This window comes from Melitaea cinxia, chromosome 16, assembly GCF_905220565.1.
Source record: "Melitaea cinxia chromosome 16, ilMelCinx1.1, whole genome shotgun sequence".
Classification (NCBI taxonomy): Eukaryota; Metazoa; Arthropoda; class Insecta; order Lepidoptera; family Nymphalidae; genus Melitaea; species Melitaea cinxia.
This window is the reverse complement of record NC_059409.1, coordinates 4,849,605-4,877,590: the sequence shown is the minus strand read 5'-3', so window position 1 is coordinate 4,877,590 and position 27,986 is coordinate 4,849,605. Positions and strand designations below refer to the sequence as shown.

General features: G+C 32.2%; 1 protein-coding gene across 1 annotated transcript; it reads left to right on the top strand.

The window, feature by feature from the left end:
• Window positions 1-2,103: 2,103 nt before the first annotated feature.
• LOC123660830 (tubulin-specific chaperone cofactor E-like protein) lies at window positions 2,104-27,839 on the top strand. Its single transcript, XM_045595862.1, has 8 exons — window positions 2,104-2,149; window positions 2,183-2,349; window positions 2,566-3,071; window positions 3,288-3,387; window positions 24,152-24,336; window positions 25,647-25,778; window positions 26,118-26,232; window positions 26,354-27,839. Exons 1-8 carry the CDS (start codon window positions 2,104-2,106, stop codon window positions 26,477-26,479), a joined length of 1,377 nt encoding a protein of 458 aa, XP_045451818.1. The 3' UTR covers window positions 26,480-27,839.
• The last annotated feature ends 147 nt before the right edge of the window (window positions 27,840-27,986 follow it).

Here is a 27,986-nt window from a genome sequence, read left to right as displayed (position 1 = left end):
TTACACCAGTAAGAATATAGCCACCCCCTCTCTTCCCGTGGGTATCGTAAGAAGCGACTAAGGGATAACACAGTTCCACTACCACCTTGGAACTTAAAAAGCCGACCGATTACGGAATAACTATCCAACTACTGGCTTTGAAATACACAGGCCGAAGACGGGCAGCAGCGTCTTCGGTGCGACAAAGCCAGCCCTGCGGTCACCAACCCGCCTGCCCAGCGTGGTGACTATGGGTAAAACATATGAGTTCACGTCATTTTCGGCGCGAACTTTTGGAGGCCTATGTCCAGCAATGGACTCTATTAGGCTGAAGTGATGGGATGTGCCCGCGACTTCGTCCGCGTGTAATTTAACAAAAAAGTTATTGTTCAGTTCACAGAGTTATAAAATAAATAAATTTCTAAAATAAAATATCAATCGTAAATCAATCAATTACATATATTTATTTGTATAGATTTTATTGCACGAAATTATAAACAATATTTTATTGAAACGTTGTCTTGTTCGAATATGATTGTAAATTTTATTGATTGTTTTTCATAGCTTACTTTCACATTACATGTAAGGTCGCAATTCATAAAATATGGGTTGTAAATAAAACAAATAGTTAATTTGGCTCATAAAGTACCAACACTACCAAGTGGTGACCTTGACTTAAGTCACGAAACGACCTCATGTATATCTTGCTATACCCTCACCCTTCTAAAATGATTGACAATTATAGTTAAGATAAAGCTGCGCCTCGCGGTGGCACCTGTGTTATTTCTAATCCTGTGGACATGTGAGGATTAAAAGTAGCCATTTTGTTATTCTCGATCTCCAGCTATCTACGTACGAAATTTTATTAAAATCGGTTTAGTAGATTTTGCCTGAAAGAGAAACAACATCCATTCATTCTAATAAAGCTTCGTATTTATAATATTAGTAGACTTACCACATACATAAAGACGTCTTCAACGGTAGTTGACTTATCGAGGACCGATGACAATACACAATTTGATAAGATTATTCAATTATCCTAATTAGGATCGATGATTTTTCTTTTTAGATTGGTTTATTTATAAAAGCGTGTTTTTTAAGTTTTTCTAAACTATTATTTATTATTTTGATATAATACCAATGTTTATTACAATCATGAAAATTTTTCGGTTATTATAAAAATACACATCTAATTGTAAATACATTAAATACAAAATGAAAGTAGTTATTGTTACAAATATAACTAAAATATCAATGATAATGTGACGCAGTTAGATAACAGAGATAGGAAATACACTTTTAATGATAATAATGAAAAAAATCGTTAAAACACAATTTAGTAAAAAAATCATTAAAACAAGCGCAACGATCTGATATGGAATTTTTATTATAAGAAAAACTAAAAATCAATTATTGTAAATAAAATAATAATAATTTTAAAAGTACATATAATAGTACATAACATTTTACGCATCATCCCTAATCCCTAATATTAATATTATTAATGTGAATGTAAGTTTGTTTTGATCTGATGATACTGTTTTGGTTTGATCATCATGAAACTTTTTACACATATTTTTGGAAGTATTAGAAGTAACATTGGATACTTTAAAAAAATTCAATGCAAGCGAAGCCGCGGGGCACAGCTAATATAATAGTTAATACTTTCCTTGATAACAAATATAATTATGTTACTTATTATAAAGTAACAATACATTTTAAATTGGATAAAGGATAAAATATTAAACACATTTATAAATTTGTTATTATATTACTCAAATAAGTAATCATAAACTAACCTTACCCTTTAACCTAACAATTTAATGGTAATAATATGAAATAATCTATCCGCTTTTTTACGTTTGATTGACAGCATTGCAAATTGCAATATATTTTTTGTTGCGCGTGCAATAATTACAAAGGAAACTTGCATCATGTACGTTTATAATGAAAATCTAAATTGTATTAAAATTTATACCTGACTTTACTTTCGAGTTCAGGAATACATCAATAAGTAACAGTGGTATATTCGCATGATAAAATATTTGATATTTTATCTTCGTTTTTGTCATAATTAAGTGGGTATGAGAGTTAGTAAAATGTTATATGGATTCGCAGGTTAAAATGCCGTCGCTTCTGGAAGCATTAGAGCGTAAATATGGTGCGAAGGGTGAAGCCCATCCGCCTATAGATGATATGCCAGTGGCCATCTTCGTGCCCAAACGCTCGCCTAGACTCAGCGTTCCTACACTTTTGGTACTGAACGATTGCGACATAGACTGTGCTGGGGACTCAAGTGCCTTAGCTGACAAATGTGCTGACGTCGTTGAACTGGATCTTGCCCATAACAAATTGACTGATTGGAAAGAGGTAAGAGAAGTAAACATTTAGGATATTAATGTAATAAATAACATACAAACGTTGTCTTTTATAGTGCAAAATGTAATTTAACGACATAATTATAGCGTAATTATGAATGCAATTTTATTGTCAACCACAAACTTCCGTATTTATATAATCCGCAATCAGGAATTACTATGCATAAATTATAGCTCAAGTCGGGCTCACTTACACCATCATTTATAGGTATTTGCGGTACTGGAACAGACACCGCGTGTCCGATTTCTGAATTTAAGCTTCAACCGTCTGTCTGCACAACTTCAAGCCGCGCAGGCACTTCAGCCGCGCTGGGATAGCCTCAGCAATCTCGTTTTAAACTCTACCTACATTCGCTGGCCGAGTGTCCACGGATTGCTCAAGGCTCTGCCAGCTCTCGAAGAGTTGCACTTGAGCCTTAATGAGTTTTCCTATGTAAATTTGAGCGGAAAGGAGGTCGAGGAAAATGACTTTTGCGAGGGATGCACTCGGCTTAACATCGACGTGACTGAACCGATACACGAAAACCTAAAACAACTTCATTTCTCCGGAAACCCGATTAGTAGCTGGCGGGAAGTTTCGAAACTCGGCTATGCTTTCCCTAATTTGGAATCCCTTTTAGTAAACGAGTGCCCCATAACAACTTTAGAGCCAGATCCGTGTGATAAGTGCAATGATGATAGTAACGGCAACAAAAAGAGTCACGACGCCTTCCAGTGAGTATTAATTAAATTGTTTACACTGTCTAAATAAGTTTTAATTTAAATTTAACGTGAATAAATATTAAAAGTACATGAGGTATCAACTAAATTTCAATGTTGAATTCATCAGCGCGTGATAAGTCTATTTCATAATTATCATTGACATACTTGACCTGCATGATCAAATGATAGTGGTGCTTCATTATGACACACATTGTTTAATATCTGCAGGCACCTGCGATTTTTAAATTTAAACAACACGTGCTTATCGACGTGGGACGAAGTGGACAGACTTGCCAAGTTTCCTGCCCTCAAGAGTTTAAGAGTGCAAGTAAGTAATTAAATTATCTATAAAATTATTTTTTGTTTATACTCGTATTTATACTAGCTGTAGACTGATTTTATCTAAATCGTCGACCGAGCTCACGGATGTTAGTTAGAGAAAACCTTGCGATTTCATTAGATCTTGTAAACATTTTGAAATACCGGTCCGGTAACCATGGCTAAAATATTTTTACAGCTTATTATATTTGTGAACCAATTACCGGATTTCGTTCGAGGTTAGACGTTATGAATTTCAATTTCACTTTTATTTTTATTTTACGTTTTACTAAAACTACCTTCCAACTATTACTACGCTGTGATTTCGTAATATATGTATATAATTGTTTTTTATTACATTCAATTATTATTAAAATGTTAAAATTAAGATCCAAATATACCAATGTACCGCGTTGGAGCAACGGTCACAGCTATGGATTGTGCCTGTTGCGTTGACGGTTGCGGGTTCGATCCCCGCACGTGACAAACATTTGTTTTGACCATATAGGTGTTTGCTGTGGTCTGGGTGTTTGTGCAGTCCTTGTAGGTCTCCCCACCGTGCCTCAGAGAGCACGTTAAGCCGTCGGTCCCGGTTGTTATCATGTACACCTGATAGCGATCGTTACTCATAGTAGGGAATATATCCGCCAACGCGCATTGGAGCAGGATGGTGGATTAAGCTCTGATCCTTCTCCTACATGGGAAAAGAGGACTATGCTCAGTTGTGGGATATTACAGGCTGCAGCGTGTTATACTGAATAATGGCATTACTATTATTTATATTATTTGATTTTAATATTGTCTTTTTGTTTCCCTCCGTTTTAGTCGACTCATTAATTATTATATTTTTAGGTATTTGTGTATGTATATTTGTGTATATATGTGTGTAAGTATAAGTATGTATGTCTGTTTGTAAGTATGTAAACTATGTTTAGATATATTTTATTTATTTGTTTTTCTTTCTTTCATATATCTTTCGCCCCTTCTCATAATTTCTTTCTTTCGTTGCCTAGAAGAAATCGCTGCATTAGCAATAAGGCCGCATGTTGCAATTATTGCAGCTGTGTTACTTACAAATGTAACTATGTATTTTTTCAATTGTGTATTATGCAAAAGGTATAAAATAAATAAATAAACATATTTTATTTTATTTTTAAATTTCGAAAACTTACAGCTAAATTACAAATATAAAAAAAAAACAATGATTAAGTTACGGCCAATTACAAATATGTGATGATGATGAATGGTTTAATTTAATAAAAATAGTGTGTTTATAAAAAAGATAACTAATAGATAAGTCCACAGTAACCACAAACTAGTAATATTAATGATAATATGACGTGACAGCTGCACCTTACCAAGCATAAGGTCAATCAGACCTCAATTTCTATATATTCGATCATTGTTACGTATTATATAATAAATTTATAAATATACAACTTTTTACCAAAACTATACGAACTATATTTATCCTCTCGAACGCTCGTTCTGCCGAAAGCACGTATATTTCTTTAAGCAAAATTTTAGAAAATAGTGCACAGAAATATCTATAGAATAATAAATCCGGCCAGGTCATTCAACATGTGTTCACCACAATTTGTATTTAAGACCTTTCCACGCAGAACGCCCGACTCAGCTCTCCTGACCCTTTGGGTCAGGGAGTAGAGTCCGTAATCTCTTCACATATAAAGTTCACGTCTCTTAGCCTGTTTAAGAAAAACACACATTATTAACAATTTGGAACACAACGTTGTTGCTTTTATCGGTTCTTTTTTTAATAAGTTTTTATAAAGACTAGTGGTCGTCCAGTGGTCGTCCAGTGGTCGAAATTCGACCATAATTTAACCAGGGGCTTCACAAATAAATAAAAGAGTAATACTTATATATGAGCAATGCGTCCTGCCTGTGTTAACATACGGAGCCGAAACGTGGACACTGACGAAGGGACTGGTCCACAAATTTAAAGTCGCTCAACGTGCAATGGAACGGGCTATGTAGCAAGTTGAAGTGGCAGTGGGCTGGTCATCTGTGTCGCAGGACCGATGGCCGTTGGAGCAGACGGGTCCTAGAGTGGAAACCGCGTCTTGGCAAACGCAGTGTGGGACGTCCTCCGGCCCGTTGGACCGAAGATCTACCTAATATTGCCGATGTAGGCTGGATAAGGATTGCGGAAAACCGGGATGTCTAGCGCGAACTTGGGGAGGCCTATGTCCAGCAGTGGACTGCCATAGGCTGAAGTGATGAATAGTTATATATGCGTGAGTGTGTTAAATACATGGTAGTATGTTTAATGTTTTTTATTGATTTAATGTATTTTTTTTTTAATATTAGCATTCTGCACTCCTTCTCTATCTAAACTATAAGTGTGCGAAATTTCATACCTCGTCCGTCCGCGCAATTTTCTTAAAAAAAGGGTACAAAGTTTTTTATTCACGTATTAATATTATAGAAATAAAACTTAAATAACAGAAAGAGAATCAATTTTTTAAAAGGGATAATTAAAGTAACTTAAGGCTTAAAACTATATATAAGCTTATGTTCAGTAATCAAAATGAACTAAAACCTGCATGTTTAAAAAGAAGTTTTGAAAAATATGTCCATTCACCAGTAAAGCATCTTGGCGGGCTCCAGTCCTTTAAAAGAAGCGGTTTTTGTCTCAGCAGTGGAACAGTTACAGTACAGTTCACTCTCACTCTTCAGTAGGTCCGCAAAGAAAATAGTCTGTAAAAAATACTGTTGTTTTCGTCAATTGTTTTTATTACTTTCTTTCCGAATTATTTTCGTAAATTTGAGGATAACAATGTATGAGATAGACTTTTTAAACAGCCAGTGAAACAAGCTCTTGTCTCCTAATGTTATAAAATAGATTTACCTAATCAGTCCTCTTAGTGATAGGCGAGGTGTCTCGTATCTATTATTATTGCAAGATGTAACTGCATACTCAATCACTCGCGCCAATCATTACATCATCATTGCTTATGCGTTTTGATCGTCTCGTGTACACTTGTAACGATATTTTATTTTATTTATTTATTTTTTACTTCACAATATGCAAATAAAAAATAATAATAATACAGACAACAATTTATTTTTAAACAAAGATAAATCAGATTCTTGCTAATGGGTACCCGACTGGGGTAATACCGTGACCTAACAGAAGATCACAGCTAAATAGCACTGTTTTCAAGCAGTGTTGTGTTCCTGGTGTTAAGTAAGGTGACCAGAACTCTTGGGGGGAATTGGAGATAGAATCGGCAACGCGCTTGCGATGCTTTTGTTGTTGCAGACGTTTATAAGCTACGGTAATCGCTTACCATCAGGTGAACCGTACGCTTGTTTGCCGATCTAGTTATATATAAAAACTAGAATAAAAAATTCTACATTTCTAATTAAAAGTGAATCGCCAAATTCGAATTTCTATGCTTAAAATTTAAGAACGAATAGACAATTCTCTTTCTTCTATTTTGTTTAATTTTCTAATGCTTTTTATCACGTTCTAACTTTAAAATAAGAAAATTGTTAAATTTCAATAAACGTAACGATTATATAAACTATTAAAGTGCTCCATAGTTCTATAGACAGTCAACGACTGTTTAGTTAGCTAGTACGAGTACTATTTAGAGTCTGTCAAGTCTTTCTTAATAAATTAATATGGATTTTAATAACATCACGTATATATTGTATTGTAAAGTTATATTTTTATAAGATACATACGTACAAACTACTACAAAACAAATTTTCCATTACTACCGATAAAGTAAACGGATTATCATGCATTCATACATAGAAACTCGTTTTATCATAAAAAATGTTTAAGAAGTATAATATAATAACTTCAATTACAAATACTATTTTAAAAATTATAAGTCTGTAAACTTACGTAAGATTAACATTCTTTAAACTTTCTAGTAAATCCTAACATCTTACATATTCAGTGTTAATTTAAACGCTCTACGCTTATTTTTATACTTAGAATAATATTTATTTCAGAGTACGCTTCAAACGGAAGTAATGTTAGTAAGGTACCTTCTATTCCCGACTGTACTGAAATTAATTAAAACATTGTACGTATAACGTAACGCGATCACGTCCCTCGGGAGCGCGAGATGATGTGGGTTAAGGTCTTCCGGATTTAGTACCGTTCTACTTAGCGCCGGCCTGCGCTTGCGCAACTGAATGTAACTCTCTTTCGCATATTATTTCAACATTGTGTAAATCATTTATGTGTTATACGCTTGTGTGTATAATGTGTAACCTGTGCAGTTACTAATACAGTTTTAAAGAATTTTTTTTAATAGCCTAATATAATGCTAACGTAATGCATTGTACAAGGCGAATCAATTTGAGTTGCTGGTATTAGTGGTATTATAAATATAAAGTGCTACATGCTTGTACGATTTCATTAAAACTTTATATTTATGTACTGTATTAGTATTAATTGAATTTTGCATTGAGTTTCACTTTGATAATACAGTTAAAACAAGGGTTTTTAACGCTACAGGCAATGAATATTAATTGTGTAACGTTCCTATGAAGTGGCATAGTCCTTATGTAATAAAACTGCTTAAATAAAGAAAAATAAATGAATATTAAAGAATTTATAAATACTTGGCGTTAGACCAACGACATATTTACGCAAAGGTCACCGAAAATTGTTTTCAACAGCTGGTATATACAGCTGATCCGTAATGCCCAATAGCCCTCACATATCAAATAATATTCCCAATTAATTAATAAAAATTCTAAATTATAGATTAACAAACGGACAAAAATAAAATTATTTATTGAACATTATTTATTATTGTATAAAACTTACAACGCTACGAAGAAACAAACTCAGTTCATAAAATAACATCACATTAATTATTGTTTACATTTTAGTTGTTTTCAATGAACGTTAGGAAAATAACTAGGTCAATTTTAACTATATTTTACGTAATTATTAGTATCGATTTCGTAATTGTAAAGATAACGCATGATCTTGATCTTAAAATCCTTATATAACAATTGATTATTCTACATATTTTAACAATTCAATGAATATATTAAACTTAAAATCGGAATATAAATTTAGAATAAACAATTACGACACACCGTCACGGTACTGGCGACGTGAAAGTGTTACTGCGTTAGTTAGTTTATGATGTTCGCTCTGAATGACACGCATTTAAAACCTACCAGCCATGGAGCTTCAATAGTTTTACGTAATATTATGAAATTTGTTAGCATATACCACATATTAAATCAGATTCCGGTGCCACTGGAACAATTTTATTTAAAAATTTACAAATACCCTCATTTCTCAATCTTTATCCAATTCAGCATGATTTCATATAAGTATTGAGGTAGAGAACAGCAGGATATGTCCTACTCAAAATCTGTTATATAATTATGTTCCTATAGTAAGCAACTTAATGCTTCTGTTATAGGTAACAGCCGACTGTTATAACTATATTTTTTTGCGATAAATATACATAGAAATTCAAATACAAATATTACACCCAGACTGAGACTTTAATGACTTTATACACGATATTAAGATATTTTAGTATGGAAGCTTTCCTTCAAGGGTGTAAATAAGCAGTCATAGTGTATGTAGGTATATTAAACTGTTGAATTGGTAAAGTTAAAAATGAAACAAAAAATTTAAATCGCGGGTTGAAGTTTGCAGCAAAAATAAAATACAAACTCGGTAGCGTGCCCGTAAAATGCGGAAACCTTAAAGTCGACTACGATAAAAAAGTGTATATTTTTTTTTAACTTATACCATAAAGGCATGTGGTAGGCATTGCATTGTTGAATGGGATGTAAAATAACGGCCGAACCCAATATTCAATCTATCTCTGGTTATGTCCTACTAGAGACAGAAATATCTATCTATCATTCATTTTACTGACCCAATAAACTTGTCGACGATAGGCAATCTTATCCTTCAAAGCTGTCTATCGACGAGAGGGAGGATAGCTTACTAGAGATAACAGTTCGTATGAAAATGACAGTGTAAGCGTCCCAATAATAATAGAGTTCTATCTGTCAGTAACGTTGGTTATCTTTAGTAACAACAATATCCGATCTATAGTTTTCGGGGGATAACTAAGATTTATTAATTGAAAAAGTATTTTCTTTGTTTAAAATAAAATTAATTTCGAGTGAAAAATAATGGCAGACTCAAGTTCAAGTAGCAGTTCAAGTGATATTGCTCTTTTGCAACAATTAATTGAATAAAAATAATGTTTCTTGTGAAATAATACTTACTTTACTCATCTTGTGAATAAAACAAACAATTTGGTGAATGATTGTACCTATAATTTGCAATGATTTGTATAATTTGAATTTTGATTTGTAAAAAAATTATACTAATTCAAACGAAACAACGATTCAATAAAGCGTAATGGCGTCGTAGCGTCTTTTCGTGTCGTGTTAAAACGTTCCGTTACTAGATTTACCATGCATTCCATATTAAAATAATATCATTTATTATAAATTAAAGTCTGTGTAAAAATTAATTTGTCCATATTTTTATAAAACAAGATTACTTTAATATGAATAAAATTTGTATGACAAATTTAAATACTACAAAACATCTGTGTAACATAACTGAGGCCGTCTGTGACGCTGTGTATACTGGAATGTAAGGAAGAGCTCAGGTAGCCGGTCTATCTACAGCTAACTGGAGATAGTAGTCCCCTATGCGAATTATTGGGACAACTACAAAGGATAGATAGCTAGTTATTAGCAGTCGATGATAACTACCTATCTCTATCTTTAGATTGAATATTGGGTTCGGCCGTAAAAGGATCGCAAAGGGGTTCGACCGCTGATTCACGTTGAAATGAAATAATGCGTCACTATGCAGTTCGTTAACGTTTACTATACATACAAATAGATGTATAAATGTATAAAACTGCCGTGTTCTCTGAAAACGTACTTATAAGTCATTGAAATTAAAATGAAAATTGGCCAAAGCTTATAAGCTATATTGATGCTTCCATTACATTATAATTATTTGGTGGTACTCTACATTACATGTGTCTACTATCATCAGGTTTTCGGTCTGTGGTACGGATTAACGTAATATTTCATAGGTGAACTGATGTCGATATAATATAGGTAAGATTGATGCTGTAATTAGTATAATAGCGAGATAGCGTGCGATAGTTACCAAAAAAATATAGATATTTTTTTTTCGAATCTATTTCGCTTTAGCCTGTAATATCCCACTGCTAGACATAGGCCTCTTTCCTTATTTAGGAGAAGGGTCAGAGCTTAACCCACCACGCTACTCCAGTGCGGGTTGGCGAATCTATTTAAATATCTTTAATTTTTTTCTTACAAACTAGGACTGATAATACTAATGCAGTATTAAAGTGCCTAAATACATAATTTCAATACAAATTAACGATCATGTTTCAAATATATTCTCACGGAATAGTGTACTAGTCGACCTTCCTCGTACCTTTCACGATTAATGCTCATCTCGACGAGGAAGTTCGAGAATTGCATATCGCCTTATAAGACAAATGTAGTAAACATTACGTTAATACCTTTACACAGAATAGATTAATGCAATGAAGTAGTTTCAACAATAACGAAAAAGGAGATGCTAATTCTTTACTTCACATACGTATTCGAATTAAAAGAATGAATTAGTTTAGCACTGCAGTCTGCAACTAAACGTTTCATTAAAAAATCAAACAAAATAATCTACAGAAAATATGTTCACTGTCATAATCTGGATTATTTTGATGTGTATTTATTTGTAACTTGCAAGTTAAGAATTGATGTTTTTGTTAAATATGATTTAATACAGGTATAATAAAATATGACGTTGTTTCGTTACAGACAAAAAAATCGAGTACATTAATTCAATGTAAATTGAATGTCAGATAATTACGTCGTCAAAATTTTAATTGATACACTTCATACTAATTTTATTTAACTGGAGATTATTTTTATAATAACTAATAATAATATTGTTAAATACATATGTTTACTTTCCTTTCAATTTTCAATATTTTTTTATATAAAAGGGTATATTAATTAATCAATCACTAATTCACTATTTATTTTTTTATTTAATAGTAATAAATTATAAAGGTCTCATTTTATAAGCCCGTTAAGAATGTTGCAGTCATTTAAGTCCAGCTAATTGCCTAGAATGCAAGAGACTGCTGCACAATTTTTCATTACAAATCTGACGTCGATCTAAGGTTATTGCGAACACGTTTCTATTTTACAAAATTAAAATAAAATTAATGATTCTGTTATAAAAGTACAGTTTGTATCGTAATGTTTATCATGCCGTTAGATGGTTCATTAAGATTTGGACGTGTTTCACCTGTCAATCAAGGATCAAGTTAATCCCTCGCATTAGCTACTAATAGTCTTTAACCGCAGGAGGTAAAATAGGTCACTAGGCCCTGTCTCACCTCGGGTAACATAATTATATATCATAAATCAACTGGAAATTCGATGGCGAAAATTAAAAATATATCATAAACTTGTATCTGTTGTATACCGTCGTACGTCAGATAGCTAACGGCAACTGATGAAACGCTTTAACAATATTTCGTTTTTATTAACTTGGTCTACCTAATACAGTGATTATTTTAGAAAATCGCGATAAGTCAACTGAGTTAAAGGTCAAGTGTTTCTTTGTTTTATAAATATGTAGTTATAAATAAATTTCGCAATAATCATACAAAACGAATACATAGATAAAACAATGCATTTGAAAAACCTAATATTGGTCAGAATTTAAACTTCCACTTATACGTGCTGTATCGCAGCTTGACTGTTGTTTAATTTATATATATTTACTATTATATTATTTATAACTGTGTTTGCTCGCAAACGAAAAAAAAAACAGTAATACAACGTAGATCGACGAAAAAATACTCAAGTAACTACGCGTTATTAAAGATAACTCAAAAAGTAGTTATCAGATCTCGATAAAATTTATATGTAACCACATGATAAACATTAGCTTTCGATTAAATTGAAAATTATCAAAATCGGTACACCCTGTAAAAAGTTATTGCGGATTTTCGAGAGTTTCCCTCGATTTCTCTGGGATTCCATCATCAGATCGTGGTTTCCTTATCATGGTACCAAACTAGGGATATCCCCTTTCCAAAAAAAAAGAATTATCAAAATCGGTACATCAAGTAGAAAGTATGCGGTATAATACAACGTAGGTCGACGAAAAAAGCGTCAAGTAAAAACGCATTATTAGATATAACTCGAAAAGTAGTTGTTAGATCTCAAACAAATTTAAAAGGGACCAAATGACACACACCACCTTTCGATCAAAAGAAAATTTGTCGAAATCGCTCCGCCCAGTCAAAAGTTCTGAAGTAACATACATAAAAAAAAATACAGTCGAATTGAGAACCTCCTCCTTTTTTGGAAGTCGGTTAGAAATATATACATTTTAATATAACAGAAGTGTTGATTTAGAATGATATAACTGATATGAGAATTCGTTCGTTTGGTTCTCTTAATTAAAAACATATGTACCAACGTATGTGTGGGAATTTATTATTATAATTCTTATTACGATATTTGCATATTGTGTGTGTGTGTGTGTGTGTGTGTGTGTGTGTGTGTGTGTGTGCGTGTGTGTGAGTATGCTTATGTTTGTTATGTGTAAAGAGCGGTCTAGGAGCTAAAACGAACTTGACCTATTTACGTCAAATGTAGACATTCGGAGCGTGCTATAAAATTAACAAACGTCCTTGAACGAATAATCGAAAAAGGTCGTAAACGTTAATTATTTTATCGCTTTGTACGAAACGTATCCGTATATAAACGTTGTTACAGTGACGTTTGGTGCGTTGCTTTAGAATTTCAGAAGTAATATTTATAAAAATTAAACATTACATATCATTATTATCACAAATAACTATAGGTAGCGTAATTATTATTATACTAGTTTCGCCCTTTTTTTACCCGCGGTAAATTAGTATTGTAGGTATGGTAGTGTTAATATACAGTCTAATGACAAAATCATATATAAAAACTATAATATGTCTATGAAACTTTTTTCCACTTAGGGTCTCAAAAATATACTAAACTATAGCCCTCTACTCTACCTTTACAGATGGATTGAATTTTACTGTAATTCTTTCTTATCTAAAGTTTGCTATTTATAATCTAGCTAGCTAGTAGTTTACGTGATTAGTCAGTGAAAATATGCCTTTTTAATTAAAAAAATTTGTTGACAATTTATATATTTCGCTATATATTATATAACTATTATGAACATAAAAAAGTCAATTGTGTCGTTAACACATATATTACTATGCTAATGTGAAACATAAACCTTGTAGAGTCCAATTTTTATTCAAATCACTAATGAATTGGGAAAATATTCGCTTTCCTAAGACTACTTTGATTGGTGTTTATTGTGTACGATATATTTTACCAAAAGCAACATTCGCGTTTACTTGAAACTATATTTCCATTTTATATTTTGAACGCTCTGTATTCTTTTTTTCCGGATCCAGTTCGATTAGAAACAATCGGTCGGAAACAAAAAGTAACAAAAGATGATCTCGATCGTATACATTTTCATCTTTTATCTTTTACTATATTTAAAATGAAAAGAAACGCTGCGTTGTCGCAACGGTCACAGCACTGGTTTATGGCTGTTGCGCTGGCTGTTACTACGGGTTCGATCCCCGCAAATGACAAACTTTTTTATTGGCCATACAGGTGTTTGCCGTGATCTGATCCTTGTCGTTTTGCGGTACTTATGGGTCTCCCTACCATGCCTCGGGGAGCACAATAAACCGTCGGTCCCGGTTGTTATCATGTACACCTGATAGCGATCGTTACTCATAGTAGCGAATATATCCGCCAACCCGTATTGGAGCAGCGCAGTGGATTAAGCTCTAATTCTTCTCCTACACGAGGAAAGAGGCCTATGCCAAGCAGTGGGATATTACAGGCTGAAGCGTAGCGTAAGCGAAAAGAAAAGTGTACTCTGTCTTTTAATTTTCTGTTATTCACAATAGATGATGTAGTTGTGTATCGCGTTACGTAATATTTACAAATCTCAAGGGACGTGCACTTATATGTATAGTGACGTAACTTTAACGCCCTTGACTTTTTAGTATGCACAATTGAACTAGGTGTTCCGAACCGACATGCTTCGTTCACAGTACGATTATCACCATGATTTACAAATTGAAATAGTTACAACTTCAAAGAAGAATAGACGATATATATCACTTATTAAGTTATTGACATTAATAATCACTAATAATTCATACCTCTTTGTTATCTATGCTGCGAAGGACATTGATCATAAAATAAAAATGTTCAAGTTTTTTTAGGGTAGATAATTTTGTTAGGAATTTTTGGATCAAAAAATAACAATAACAAATAAACGCTAAAGATTGTGTTGTTTTATCAGCGTCAATATTCTTGTATTTATTGTATCTTGATAGACTTTAAAATAAATTGAATTCAAAAATAAAATAATATTCATTGAGATAGATACACGAATGTAAACATTAATGTAGCGTAGTATTTTTTTTTTTAAATATAAAACATAGCTTTTAGTTAAACTTAATTTAAAACTACTTAAGTATTTTAAAACGTAATACACACGTGTAGGAAGCCCATATACGATTTAAAGTGTGAATAATATTTTAGCAAATTGAAAGATTACCCGCAGTTCAAAGAAACCGGTTATGAGGTACACGTGAGTCAGTTTGACCGATCAACGGTGTTCGTTTCACTCCTACGCCCTGCAGTGATATTCAAATGACTTTAATTGGCAGTAGAAACGGTTTGAAATATTTGAAAGTTTTCATCATAATATGATCAGTCTGGCCCTTTGACGCTGACTTGGCTTTAGCAGTGACTCTGTATTCCTCTTCAGAGCCCTCTGGTTTCAAGCCCTAAGCCTGTGTGTTATGTTTATATGTGTAGGATTAGCGGTTAATATAAACAATGTTAATATGTGTATCAGTTGATTGTTACCTTAAACACAGTTGCCTTAAAACGTAATATTGGAGAGTTCTTTTATAACATAGTAAAATAATAATTATTAATCTTAGACACCAATAAATACCATTACATCTTACAAATAAAATTGTCTGAGAATAAATTTGAAGTTTGTATTAAAAAGAAATTAATAGCTAAAGCTTACATGGATGATAAGGATGTATGGCCTTAGTGACGCTGTTTTTCAAGCATGATATAACCAAATTTGTATAAAAACACAGTTTATATTTTCTTCAAAGAGTAACGGCGGAGTTTCTTGTCTATTCATCTCTGCAAAATCTGCATTCTGAACTGGTAGTAGCTTCACTTTTAAAAATAATTGAAGGTTTAATTTGTACAATGACGATTCGAAGGTGCTTTTGAAGCCTATTTGAATTAAGATAATTTTGATTTTACCAATTTAAGATACATTTGTTTCATTAAAATTTTAATTACTCAGTGATTGTATGAATTATTAGCATCATAAACTCTAAAAGTTAATTTAAGTCTCTTCATATTTAAACGTTGATTAAGGTTTACAGCTACGCTCATAAAACCTTTATTGTCAATTCAAGCTGTTTTTTAGAATTAGGATAATTTAAACTTTGGTTATATTAATGAAACCCTTTTCAAGAAAGTTTAATTATTTGTGTTTCTTAAACATAAAGACGTAAAGGTCTATAGTACTTTATATTCTTTACAAAAACTCGGGTTGTGTAAATATTTGCCCGCGCTAGTATTAGTATGCGAAGTCTTCTCCCGGAATTTATCTTTGCTTTGTATATGCAAATGTAAGGTAAGCTTAATACTTATTTACTTAAATTAAAATCCTGTGTATATCTCATATTTGCCGATATTATATTGTAAATATTTTGTTTACTTACAACGAGTGTACTAAAGTATATTTTTAAAACTAATTATTTCTTTGATTAATTAATACATACTCCAATTTTAAAAACAAATGTGCGATGGCGGCAAAACGTATTAATAAAAATTAGGAATATCCAAAACTACACGCCTTACACACCACTTTAAAACTATTGTCTGCAGCTTACACCTAGCAGCGCCCTCTAGTAGCTCGTTTATCAAGACATAATAAAAAAAACAGCTTATTTCGTCCAGTGGTTCTCGCCTTATTTCGCTAACATCCGTACATCCAAAACGTTGACGTCAAACATAATATTTTTAAATTTTTAATCGATTCTTTTTTCTATAATAGTATTCAAAAAAGACTTAAAATGATATTTAATTTATAGCTTGATGTGTATTCTGTATAAAAGTGTGTATTTTATAGCATATTAATACATTGTTATAAAAATATAGAGGTTTAGGGGGTAAGCTCGTCCCGAATTTTTCATTTTGTGGCAGTAAAGCACAACCCCATTCGGAGGCGTGAAATAATTAGCTATTAGATACTTGTTATATCTATTTTTAAAAATGAAAACAAAGTCAAAATTACTTTATACAGCAACAAGTAGGCTTCAAAAGCACTTTCGAATCGTTATTTTGCAAATTAGAATTCTATTTTTTTTTTTTTTATTAAAATTTATTGAAGTTAAAGTGAAGCTCAATTTAGAATTGTACATTCAGCAGTGAAGAATCAGCAACAAAACTCGACAGTTACTCTTTAAAAAACTATGGTTTATTATAAATAGTTTAATATAGTCATATTTTACATGAAATACAACGCAACTAAATCCACATAAACTAAATAATTTGATTGATATCACCGCAAAGGAATCAAGGAAGGATCGTTATGATAGTTCAACTAACATCGAGTGGCTTGACCTAAAAACTCCCCTCATAATAAATCCCCGGCTTTGAGTCGAAAGGCAATACCTACGTGTCTCGAAGTAACTCATGTCTTTTGTCTCACTGCACAGTAGACTTGTTTTCATATACTGTTGTTCTCGACAACTGGGTACGTTGGTTCGTTTGCGATGCACTATTTACTAATGTAGTGCAATGTTCATGCTTCAAAAATACGTCTAAAATTAGACTAGCAATCAGGGACTGTTTAAACAGTTGCTAATAAAGTTTAGTTTTTCTCGAAAATATGGTACTGATTGCAGAATGGATACTGGCTCTTAGAACATTTTCGACGTCATATTAAACTACAACTTTTCAATTTACATGATACGAAGTAGAAACGTTTGACTGATAAAATGAAGTGGAATGGTGAAAAATAATTATATTATCTAAACTTTTACCTATTGGATTACGTTATACGTAAGGCTCTATCCGGATAAAGCCTTACGTATAACGCCGCCTTTGCGCTAAAAAACAAGAACTGATCTTTAATATTTAAGTGCAAAGACAATTGATTCTAAAATACTAGTTTTCTAGAACGCTAGATAGTATCCGCTGGCCAGCTCGGTGTTGTGACCTATGCATGCATTACCTTAATAGCTAGGTCAACCGTACTTTCTTAGACATATCTATTTCGTTCCATTTACACAACAATAAAGCTGTCGCCAGTGTAGTAAATGTAAGACCTGTACCAGGAATTGATTTTACGAAGTAATCTGTCTTCGTTAATGGTTTTATTATGCAAAGAAATTACGCATTAAATTTGTAATTGCGTATTACATGTACCTATTACGAACATCCTATAATGAATCACAATTTCGTGATATAAGCTTATAGATTAATAAAAACAAAATTAAATATCATCTGCAGAAAGTGTTTATAAGAACTAATTGTAATGATGATTGAGTTATGAAAACAAAATTAGTTAAAAATTAGTTTTTTTTTTTTTTTTAATAAGACATTTCTGTTAAAAGTGAGTTCACTGACCTTTTTGCGCAGTTCGCAGTAAACATGTCATGAACAGTTCACAGTGTAGGTGCAATTAATAGTTACCTACATGTTCTATTGTTATTAAATCAAAAGTGTATCTGTATAAGTCGATTGTTACCTAAAACGCAGGTATTAAGTAGCCTCAGAAACAGATGACCGTGTGTGTATATTAAACATATATTATCTTTAAAGTAATGACACAAAGCGGTACCATTACGAGGTGGTACTGGAGCGGGTGCGATGTGTGAAAATTCGTATGTACTCGAATGCAGGACTATGTTCAAGCAATAGTAATAAATTGGGGTGGCCATGCGTGTGCGCTATTTGTATATCCTGTTCGGAGTAATAAACGCGAGGGACGTGCTCGATGCAGATGTTTCCGGTTAATTTCATATAATCAATTCGGTTTTGATCGAAATTTAAATCTATACAAATAAATAAAATTGGAGTGTCTGTTTGTAATATTAAAATAATCGCTTTTTACTAAATACCACTATGGATGTACCACTTTTTACCAATGCATATACACGGTACATATACCAATATTATTTTTTTAATTGTTGTCTGTCTGTCTGTCTGTCTGTTTGTTCCGGCTCATCTCTAAAATGGCTCGATCGATTTTGACGGGACTTTCACTGGCAGATAGCTAATGTGGTAAGGAGTAACTTAGGCTACTTTTATTTTAGAAAATTTATTTTATAATTCTGCAAACTGAACAATAACTTTTTTGTTAATGTCCACGCGGACGAAGTCGTGTGTATCAACTTTATATTTTCTTTTTATTGTATCTTGCTCTATTTTTACTTTTACTATAACTTATACTGTACGTTACTGTTAAATATGCACTAATCTAAAAATATAACAGTCGGTTTGGATAAACAACACAAATTATATCAAAATTTTACTTCTTATTAATTTTTTTTTTCTTTTGCTTAAGTAAAACGTTATAAATATATATTTCAAATTTGAAAACTTTATTGTTCCAAGCCCAAAAATGTTTGCACGTTACACACGCGGTATACGAGCACAGCGAACCTGCATTTTTAAATTGTTTTATAAAAATTGTACTTGCTCCGGATCTTTTCTTCTCCCATTTCTATTGTTATTTTACCCAACATTCATATATCTTACCTTTTATGCAAGACAATTAAGTTTTTATGCCTAGGCACCTACTTTTAATATTATGTACCTAATTTCGCCTGGAAAAACGTTCAGTATGTAGCTGTTCCGCTATTCTTTGAAAATTGAATTATCTTAAAAACTAACTCACCCTGCGAATTACCGCCATTATCTTTTGGTATATAAATGGATTTTTTTCTTTGTTTTATACAAATTTTGTCCTGGCAATAACAAAAAAAACAGAATTAATTTAAGTTCGACTATTAATTTTTATTGATATAGATAGACGTTAAACGAATATCCAAATATAATATTATCTACTTATACAAATAAATAAAATTATGAAGTTTTTTTCTGTTATACTTCCGTATTAAAAAAAAAACATAAGGTTACACATTAAATCCCCAACTAATTAATTTAATATCGAGTGCTTATAAAATTTTTAAAATGCGGTTATCACAATTCCTTTGATTCTAATTCATGCATACTAGTGTTTCGTACCGCATTTTCCGCGTTCCGTTTTCGGTCAAAACGAGATAGCAAGGTTGAACGCTCGCGTGCGAGAAACAAAGGGATATTTTAATATACTTACATCTTTTTACATATATCTGATGACGTTTTGTCTTTAGTTTTATGAATCATACAACTGATCGGCAACTGTTACGCTCAATCGTTTTTATTTTGTTACACACATACCTAAGATTGTATTACTTTGAATGACGTAGCTATCCAATCAAAGGCACTGCCAAGAATTTGTAATAACTGCCTAGTCTTAGATACTGCTATTATAAATGCAAAAACTTGATTGATAGATAATTTTATTCAAACACCTAGAATGTCTAAACGGATTGAATAATGCATATAGATAAGTAATCGTATGAAATAAAATATAATATAGGGGAAAGGTGTCCAAAATATACCCTCTAAGTGAAATGCGCTATTATATCCAAAATATTGTAGTAAGAGCAAATATTGAAAGAGTTTGGGATAAATCATTTAAGTGTTTATAAACTGTCATGCCATTATTGTTTGTTTGATTTATATCTTTAGACTTATTATATCTAAGATCAAAACGAAATTCAAATGTTACTGAATATCAATAAAGACCACCGGTAAAATTTTCATTTACATGTTCATAAAAGGATTTCAATTATTTAACATTGATTTCAGGCTTAACTTAGATCGAAGACAGCTATTTAATATTTTTTATAACTAGCTGACCTGGCGAACTTCGTATCGCCTAACACAAACTTTATCGTATGGTGTTAAAGTTCAAATTGACTTTTAAGTATTATCACAAATCTTTTGTATGGGAGTATAGAAAAGTGTTGTTTTTAGACTTTTTCAGGAAATTAAAAAATTTTTTTTTTTTTTAGAATTTTTCTCTCCGTAAGAACCATCCTCGTACTTCAAGGAACATTTTAAAAAAAGAATTAGCGAAATCGATCCAACCGTTCTCGAGTTTTGCGCTTAGCAACACATTTTGCGATTCATTTTTATATATAAGATAAATCGACGCTTTGTGGTCACACCGCCTTGACACTTTATTGGTTTACCGAGCAAAGGGGGACGGAAGACGTTACGTAAGACGTACGGGGAAGACGTTAGCCCAGAAATTGCAAAGATAGCGCTAGTATTTTTGTCGAAACTGTTGGGAATCATGTACCCCGGATCATACCTCGGGATCGTTTGTACACCTTTAACCTAATATCATAAGTAATACAACTTTAATGCTTACTTTTTATCTCAAAAACATCTACTGATCCGGAAGAATAGAATTCCGAAGGCGACAACTAATATTTTATTGGAAAAAAATATTAATATCAGTTATCACCTGAATATCAAAAGATAGCTGCAGAAAATCAAGGGCGAACAAAGTCAAGTAAAGTGAACCATGTTGCACTTTAAATACCTATGGGTTATGTATTTAAGCAATAAAAGACAAAACATTACAAATAACTTTAACAAGCAAACAAGGGTTTCATTACCTGCGAACGAATATATGTGCATGATATGTTTACTTAATAAAGCAAAAGATTATCTTTTATTATTATGTATGTTGATGTTTGATCAAATCTTTCTATTGATATAAGGCAATAGGTATATCTATATATACTTTTTATACTATCTGTACTAATATTATAAAGAGGTAAAGTTTCTAACTTTGTTTGTTTGTAGGGGGTAATCTTCGTAAATATTCATCTGATCACGAAAATTCTTTCTTTCACAGAAAGCTACACTATTCATGTCTGACATAGGCTATATTTTATTGTAATTGAACAAATTCAGTGAAAAATCTTATATATAAAATTCTCGTGTCACAATGTTACTTACAGACTCCTACAAAACGGCTAAACTGACTTTTATGAAATGTTGTGTACATGTCGGGTAGTTCTGAGAATCGACCGACATCTATTTTTCATACAGCTAAGTTATAGGGGGGAAGAATTAAGGGGGGTTAATAATATATATATATATATAGCAAAACGACATTTATGGGGTCAGCTAATTATTTATATAATCACTATTGCACAATTGATTTGCTGGTTTCATAAAACCATTAAAAGGAAAAGCGAACTATTTACCCAACAAAAAAAAATGACTGAAGTAAAACTTATTTAGTTGCCCTATATATGAAACGTAACTCTCTTTCTATCTTTACTAAAATATATCTCCCTCTCAACTTCCAATCGCCTCGCCCGATCACACTTTTCGTAACGCTCTCGTCACGCATTCACCAGCTTACTCCCCAAGTCTAGCGTGCGTAAAGAAGTTTTACTTCAATAAATACCTAATCTATATAAATAAAAATGAATATTGCTAAGCGCATAACTCGAGAATGGCTCGACTAATTCGGTAAATTTATTTTTCTGTATGTTCCTTAAGGCCCACGACGGTTTTAATAACAAAAAAAAAAAAAAAAATTCTATTAACTTTTGACAGAACGAAGTCTGTCCGGACAGTTAGCTAGCTATAAATTCGCAAACGTTTGTACCGAATTCTATTTTTGAACAATGATCTCAACAAACGAACATTAATCTCAATATAAATTATATGTACATACGAGTGCCAATAAATTGATTTCAATTAGATTTGCTGGTCCTAAATGAGTCATTTTCGAACTTCATAATCTAGTGTTATCATTTAGGGTTATATTTGACACAAATATTATTATTTATTAATTATTGGTATCGGTCGCGGATTCGATTCCTGTTCGGGGGTGGATATTTGTGTTTATATAAATATTTATTTCCGGTCTGGTTGTTAGTCCTTGTGGGTCTCCCCGCCGTGCCTCGGGGGGCACGTTAAGCTGTCGATCCCGTTTGTTACCATGTACACGTGATAGCGATCGTTACTGATAGTAGGGAATATATCCGCAAATCCGCATTGGAGCAGCGTGGTAGATTAAGCTCTGCTCCTTCCTACATGAGGAAAGAGTCCTATATACCCAGTTGTGGAATAATTATTGGTACCTAAATATAGACATGTCGAAAAATGACAGTCAATTATGTTAATATTAATGATGATTAAGAGATACACAATATAAACTATCGATATATGTTTTATACCATAGAAAAATATATACACGTAACGTAAACACGTCGTACGTTTTTATTTGACGTGACTTGTACGTACGTATAAAATCTTTAAAAACATCCGGGAGGGATCATCAAAGAAACGTTGATTTAATTTTGCTCTCTACAAAGTAAACTTATTCCATATTATAGATAATGTTTTTATATACTTACCAGACGTATGAGTGATCGCGCGTACTTTCTGGTCGAAGGCCAACGGCGAGAATTTTTTTAAATGTTATCCTATAATGGAAACTAGTATCAAAGACTTGTGATGAGCAAAAAAACGTATACAATAAGACATTACTTTTTTTGTGTAATTGTTATAAGTAGATATCCTTATCCATCGCGTCCAGTGCATGAGAGGCGTGACTGCTTTATTCAAAAGCTAATAATTATTGTAAACACTTTTTGTTTACAGCAGGGCTATTCTGTAAATAACAATTTCGATATCGAGCTTCACCTGAGTGACAGCGATCACTTCGAAAGCGAACCTACTTCACCTTGGTTTGGAATTCTGTAAACATTCCGTACGCACAAGCGATGTGAAGTGAGTGTCGAATCGAAGAGCGGCAATTTAAAGCTGTGTTTATTTTATCGATATTCTTTTCTTATGACTGTATTTTAGAATATGTGCATGAAGTCAAGTGTCGAATCAAGTCTCGAATTGTGATGTGTGAAGCGGTAAATCGCCTTACAGAATACCGAATTCATACTATTAAATGTCAACGTTCTCACGCAACAGGGTTCGACACGTCGCCGCACTCACAAGTGTGGCGCTACGGGACTGTCGAGTTTTAATGAATAGTAATTTGATATCTCACCGCGGATTCCGCTGTCGAGACACGAAAATGTTCTTACAGAATAGCACTACTGCAGCCAGTATTCAGATGTGTTTCGAGAATTTTAATTTATGAACATTTTGAATAAATGTGTGTATCCTTTTTGATAATATGTTTCAAATCAAGAACGAAAGAAAACAACAATGATATATTATTATTACTATAAAGTATCAATTATATAGAATTTAGTTCAATTTATTAGCTATTGTACTAATACAAATTAAAAAAAAAATTAAACTAAGAATATATAATAAATGCGTTCTCGCTTTTTCTAATAAACGATTAGTCCTACAAACTAAGAAAAAAAAATATTACAAATTATGTGACCAATGTTTTTAATAACTATTCACCTAAGTCTACCTGGCTTTTTCTAATTACCTAATAATCAATCGTATATATAATGTCTTATAAATTTATATTAACAGGCAAGTTAATTAACTTCCAGGGTTGGCCGCTATGGGAGCGATTCGAGTCAACAGAGCACGAGCGTCGGTTACTATTGGTGGCGCGGCTACCGCACGTCAGAACACTGAATGGAGGAGGGACGGTCCCTCCGGAGGAAAGAGACGCAGCCGAGCGCGCCTTCATCAGATATTATATGGAGAAACCGGAGTCTGATAGGCCTGACAAGTAAGTAAAAACAAAGAATAAGTAGACACATATCATGATATAGCAATAGCTTCTGAATAATATGGTTTAAATTTTGTTAATTAAACTCTGATACCGTTTGATAAGCTACGCACCTAAATCGATGTAGGAAAAATTTCGTATAAAGTCAATAAAATACAAGTTGATGTATTTTATTGAATATAATTAAACTGTCTCAAATTGTTGCTCCGTGTGGCATACAGTTCTTTTGGATGTTATTTACGTATATAATTTTTAAGAGTTATAAAAATTGTAAAATATATAAAATAAAATTCATAATGTCTGTTTAGACATATTTACCTTTTACTATTATTTAAAAACCTTTATTAGATTGTTTTATTATCTTGGCAAGGTTAATAATTCTCAATTGTCAGCTTTTGAGACATTGATGTCCCTTTTTTTATACAACTACATCGGCTAACAAGCGTACGGCTCACCTGATGGTAAGCGATTACCGTAGCTTCTAGACATTTAATAACACCAAAAGCATCGCAAGCGTGCTGCCGACCCTACCCCCAATCAAAGAAATGAAAGCTTTATTATTTAGCTGTGATCTTCTGTAAGGTACTTCCCCAGTTGGGCTGCACCAGAAATTGAGCAGCATATTTCCTTCTGTGCCCTGCCTCGGCTAAAAATAACTTAATAACCACAGAGTTCAATTTATAAGTTATGTTTACTGAAGCCAAATGTTAACGCAATTCCATTATAATTTATGATTATGCTAATGTACATTTTATTCGAGAAAATATGAGAAAGGACACGTCTTGATTAGGAAAGGTAGGCGAAGGTCCAATTTATAAGGAGCGTGTAGGTGGCAGATTATGTGAAATTGTATTAACCTCGATTACTAAACGAACATAAGTGAAGAGTGCTTTTTATTTTGTAATTTGACATTTTTATGCGATTAAAAGAAGTTATAAAAAGCATGATAAAACTATTAATTTATGCTTTAATCAACTTCTGCAACCACAATTTTCTTCCTATACAATGATAAATCCTTACAAAAAACTTGACAAAAGGTCAACTTTAATTAATGGAAAACTCACCCTGTCACAAAAATAATTACATTTCCAAAAAAGCATTATTAGTTCTTAAAGCATCTTTCGTGTATTATCTCGCTATTTTCTTACTGCTACATACAATTACAATGAATTTTAAAGTGTATTCATATATATAATTAAAAAAATTAACATGTGTGTAAATTTCAGTAAATTTAATGCTTTTACACTTTTATATTACAGGAAAATTATCCTTTCTCAATAAAAAAATGCTATACCTATAATCTTTTTCAGGTATTGGGAGCTGGTGGGAGTACACGGAAAGTTAGACCCTCTAGTATCAGTAGACCTGAGGCCGGAAAAACGCGTGCAGATCACCTTCACCTGCGGCGACACCAGAGAAGTTCGAACCGTTGATGTCTACAGGTAGTTTTCGTTTGTAGTAACTTTTACGAAAAAAACTATTAAACCTGCTTTATGCTTAAAATTTAATACGTTACTTTTGAATGCTACACGCCTGACCACTTGACCAGTCTTAGAGCCCTTGACCAGTCTCGGTTATTTGATGACTAACTTTGCCATCTTGGTGTTGCAATTGTTGATAATACAGATCTCGCCAATCACTTGGGTTAGAATTCAGACGACGAAATTTGAGTTCACAAAAGCAATGTAATATGTGAGAAGCATATCTGTATATTTTACCTCGCATTTTATAAATCTTTGTAACATTTCCTATACACTAACAGTATGTATTTTTTATTACAGAACCGTGTCCGATCTCAAGACTAAACTGGAACGACTTGCAGGATTTCCCGCTTCCAAAATGAGACTTTTTTACGTCGACCAGGATTTAAGAGATATGCAAATAGTAAGTACGTTTGTTAAACAAAAATGACAAAGGAAATATTTCCGTTTTCTAAATAAATAAAATATTAAAATATTGCAACTTATTAAGAAGACTATATATGTAAATATAAAAAATATTTTATTCTATTTTCCAGGGCCCTGAGGAGATGAGATTCCCAACGAAGCAGCTATACTCATACAACATCAGATCAGGCGACGAAATAATCATAGTTTCCAAACTAACACTTAAACACTCGATTTCAGTTAACTCGACTGCATGAAGCAACGTAAAGAATTAAAACTGCCGTCATTTGTCCAATATATCTAATAAAGTAAAAAACTGTTTCAAATATCGGCAATTATTAAATTCTTCTTGAGGAAACATTGTTTATTAAAAATTAGTGGTGCCAAAAAGTTAATTCCTGAGTCAAAGAACTCAAGCCTTAAGGTTCTAAGTTCGGCGAATGGCAACTTTTACAAAATAAATGTAATGGTGTTCGATTCGAAATTATATACGATGTATAAAGACGTTTTAAATTATAAAATTTACAAAGTAATTAAAAACAAATTTTACCAAAACTTGTCTCAGGTATTAAAAAATTGTTGTCTGATCTATGGGCAAGACAGATTGCTTTCAGAGGCACTTTCCTTTTTTCTGGACTTGTAACGTTTTTATGTGGGTTGTTTGTATTTCTTGACATAGGAGCTTATTGTAGATATTTTTTTTTTCAATTTTATTCAGTAACAATTTTGTTGACTACAAAATTGAAAGCAGATTATTTCAAAAGGAATACAGTTTATCTAATACTTTCTTCCATCTTACTTAATCTTAGTAAAGAAGGTTTATGGTGTAGTGTATGCATATAGTCAGTTGAAAAAAAATCTTGAACGAATTGACGGTCGTTTTATTAAGAAAATTAAACATGTATGTAATAGATTCCTATTATAAAACTATGTATTACGTAATGAAACCTTGTACCTACTAATATATTACATTTTATTTGTATAATAAAAGTTTTAAATGATTAATTATCGTTGTGTATTATAAATTCAATTAATTGTTGTCACAAAACAATTAGTTTTTAAGTAAATATCGAAGCTGAGAGCTTTGTAAGACTATTTTTGCACGATTACTTTTCTTTTTTCACAATTTGAATTTTTTTTATTTTTGCAATAAGCATCTGTGATAATAAATTATAAATAATCGAATGGCAACATTCAGGATTGAATTATTGATTGTATGTAACAATTCAATGTATATTAAAATGTATCCGATTATATGTGTAATTTATTGCGATCAACTGGCCATTGAATATATATTAATAATGCTTATTATTAACACGAAGTGATACTAACTGCCATTTTGCAATCTTATAATTAGTTGTTAAATACAATAAGAATTACCAGCTCATTGGAGATAAATTATTTTACATACAAAATAACATGATTTATTTTAATGTTTTTTTTTTTTATTCGTTTCTTGCAGAAAATAAAATAACTACTCTGCCAAACAAGAACTGTATTGTAGTTAATAGTTTACAAATAGCAAATGGGCAGTATGTTATATTTCAAATGTCAATATTCATTTGATGTAACTGTTTAGTATTAATAGCAAATACGAAATAAAGGAAATTACTTATATTTGCTTTTTTTCTTTTTGTTTAGGACGTAATATCCCTTAGAAACCCACTAATCTTGTTAAATACATATTGTATTGTCAAATTGGGTAGAATCAGGTAAGCCCAGCCGTATGCTTTGCCACCAAGGAGGGATAAAAAAAATCGTCGT

What these genes read in the sequence shown, in the direction of transcription:
- LOC123660830 (XM_045595862.1), top strand. Translation starts at nt 2,104, where the DNA reads ATGCCGTCGCTTCTGGAAGCATTAGAGCGTAAATATGGTGCGAAGG. An exon ending in TCAAGAGTTTAAGAGTGCAA is followed by an intron (nt 3,388 to 24,151) that starts GTAAGTAATTAA and finishes ATTAACTTCCAG; the next exon opens with GGTTGGCCGCTATGGGAGCG. An exon ending in GAGTCTGATAGGCCTGACAA is followed by an intron (nt 24,337 to 25,646) that starts GTAAGTAAAAAC and finishes AATCTTTTTCAG; the next exon opens with GTATTGGGAGCTGGTGGGAG.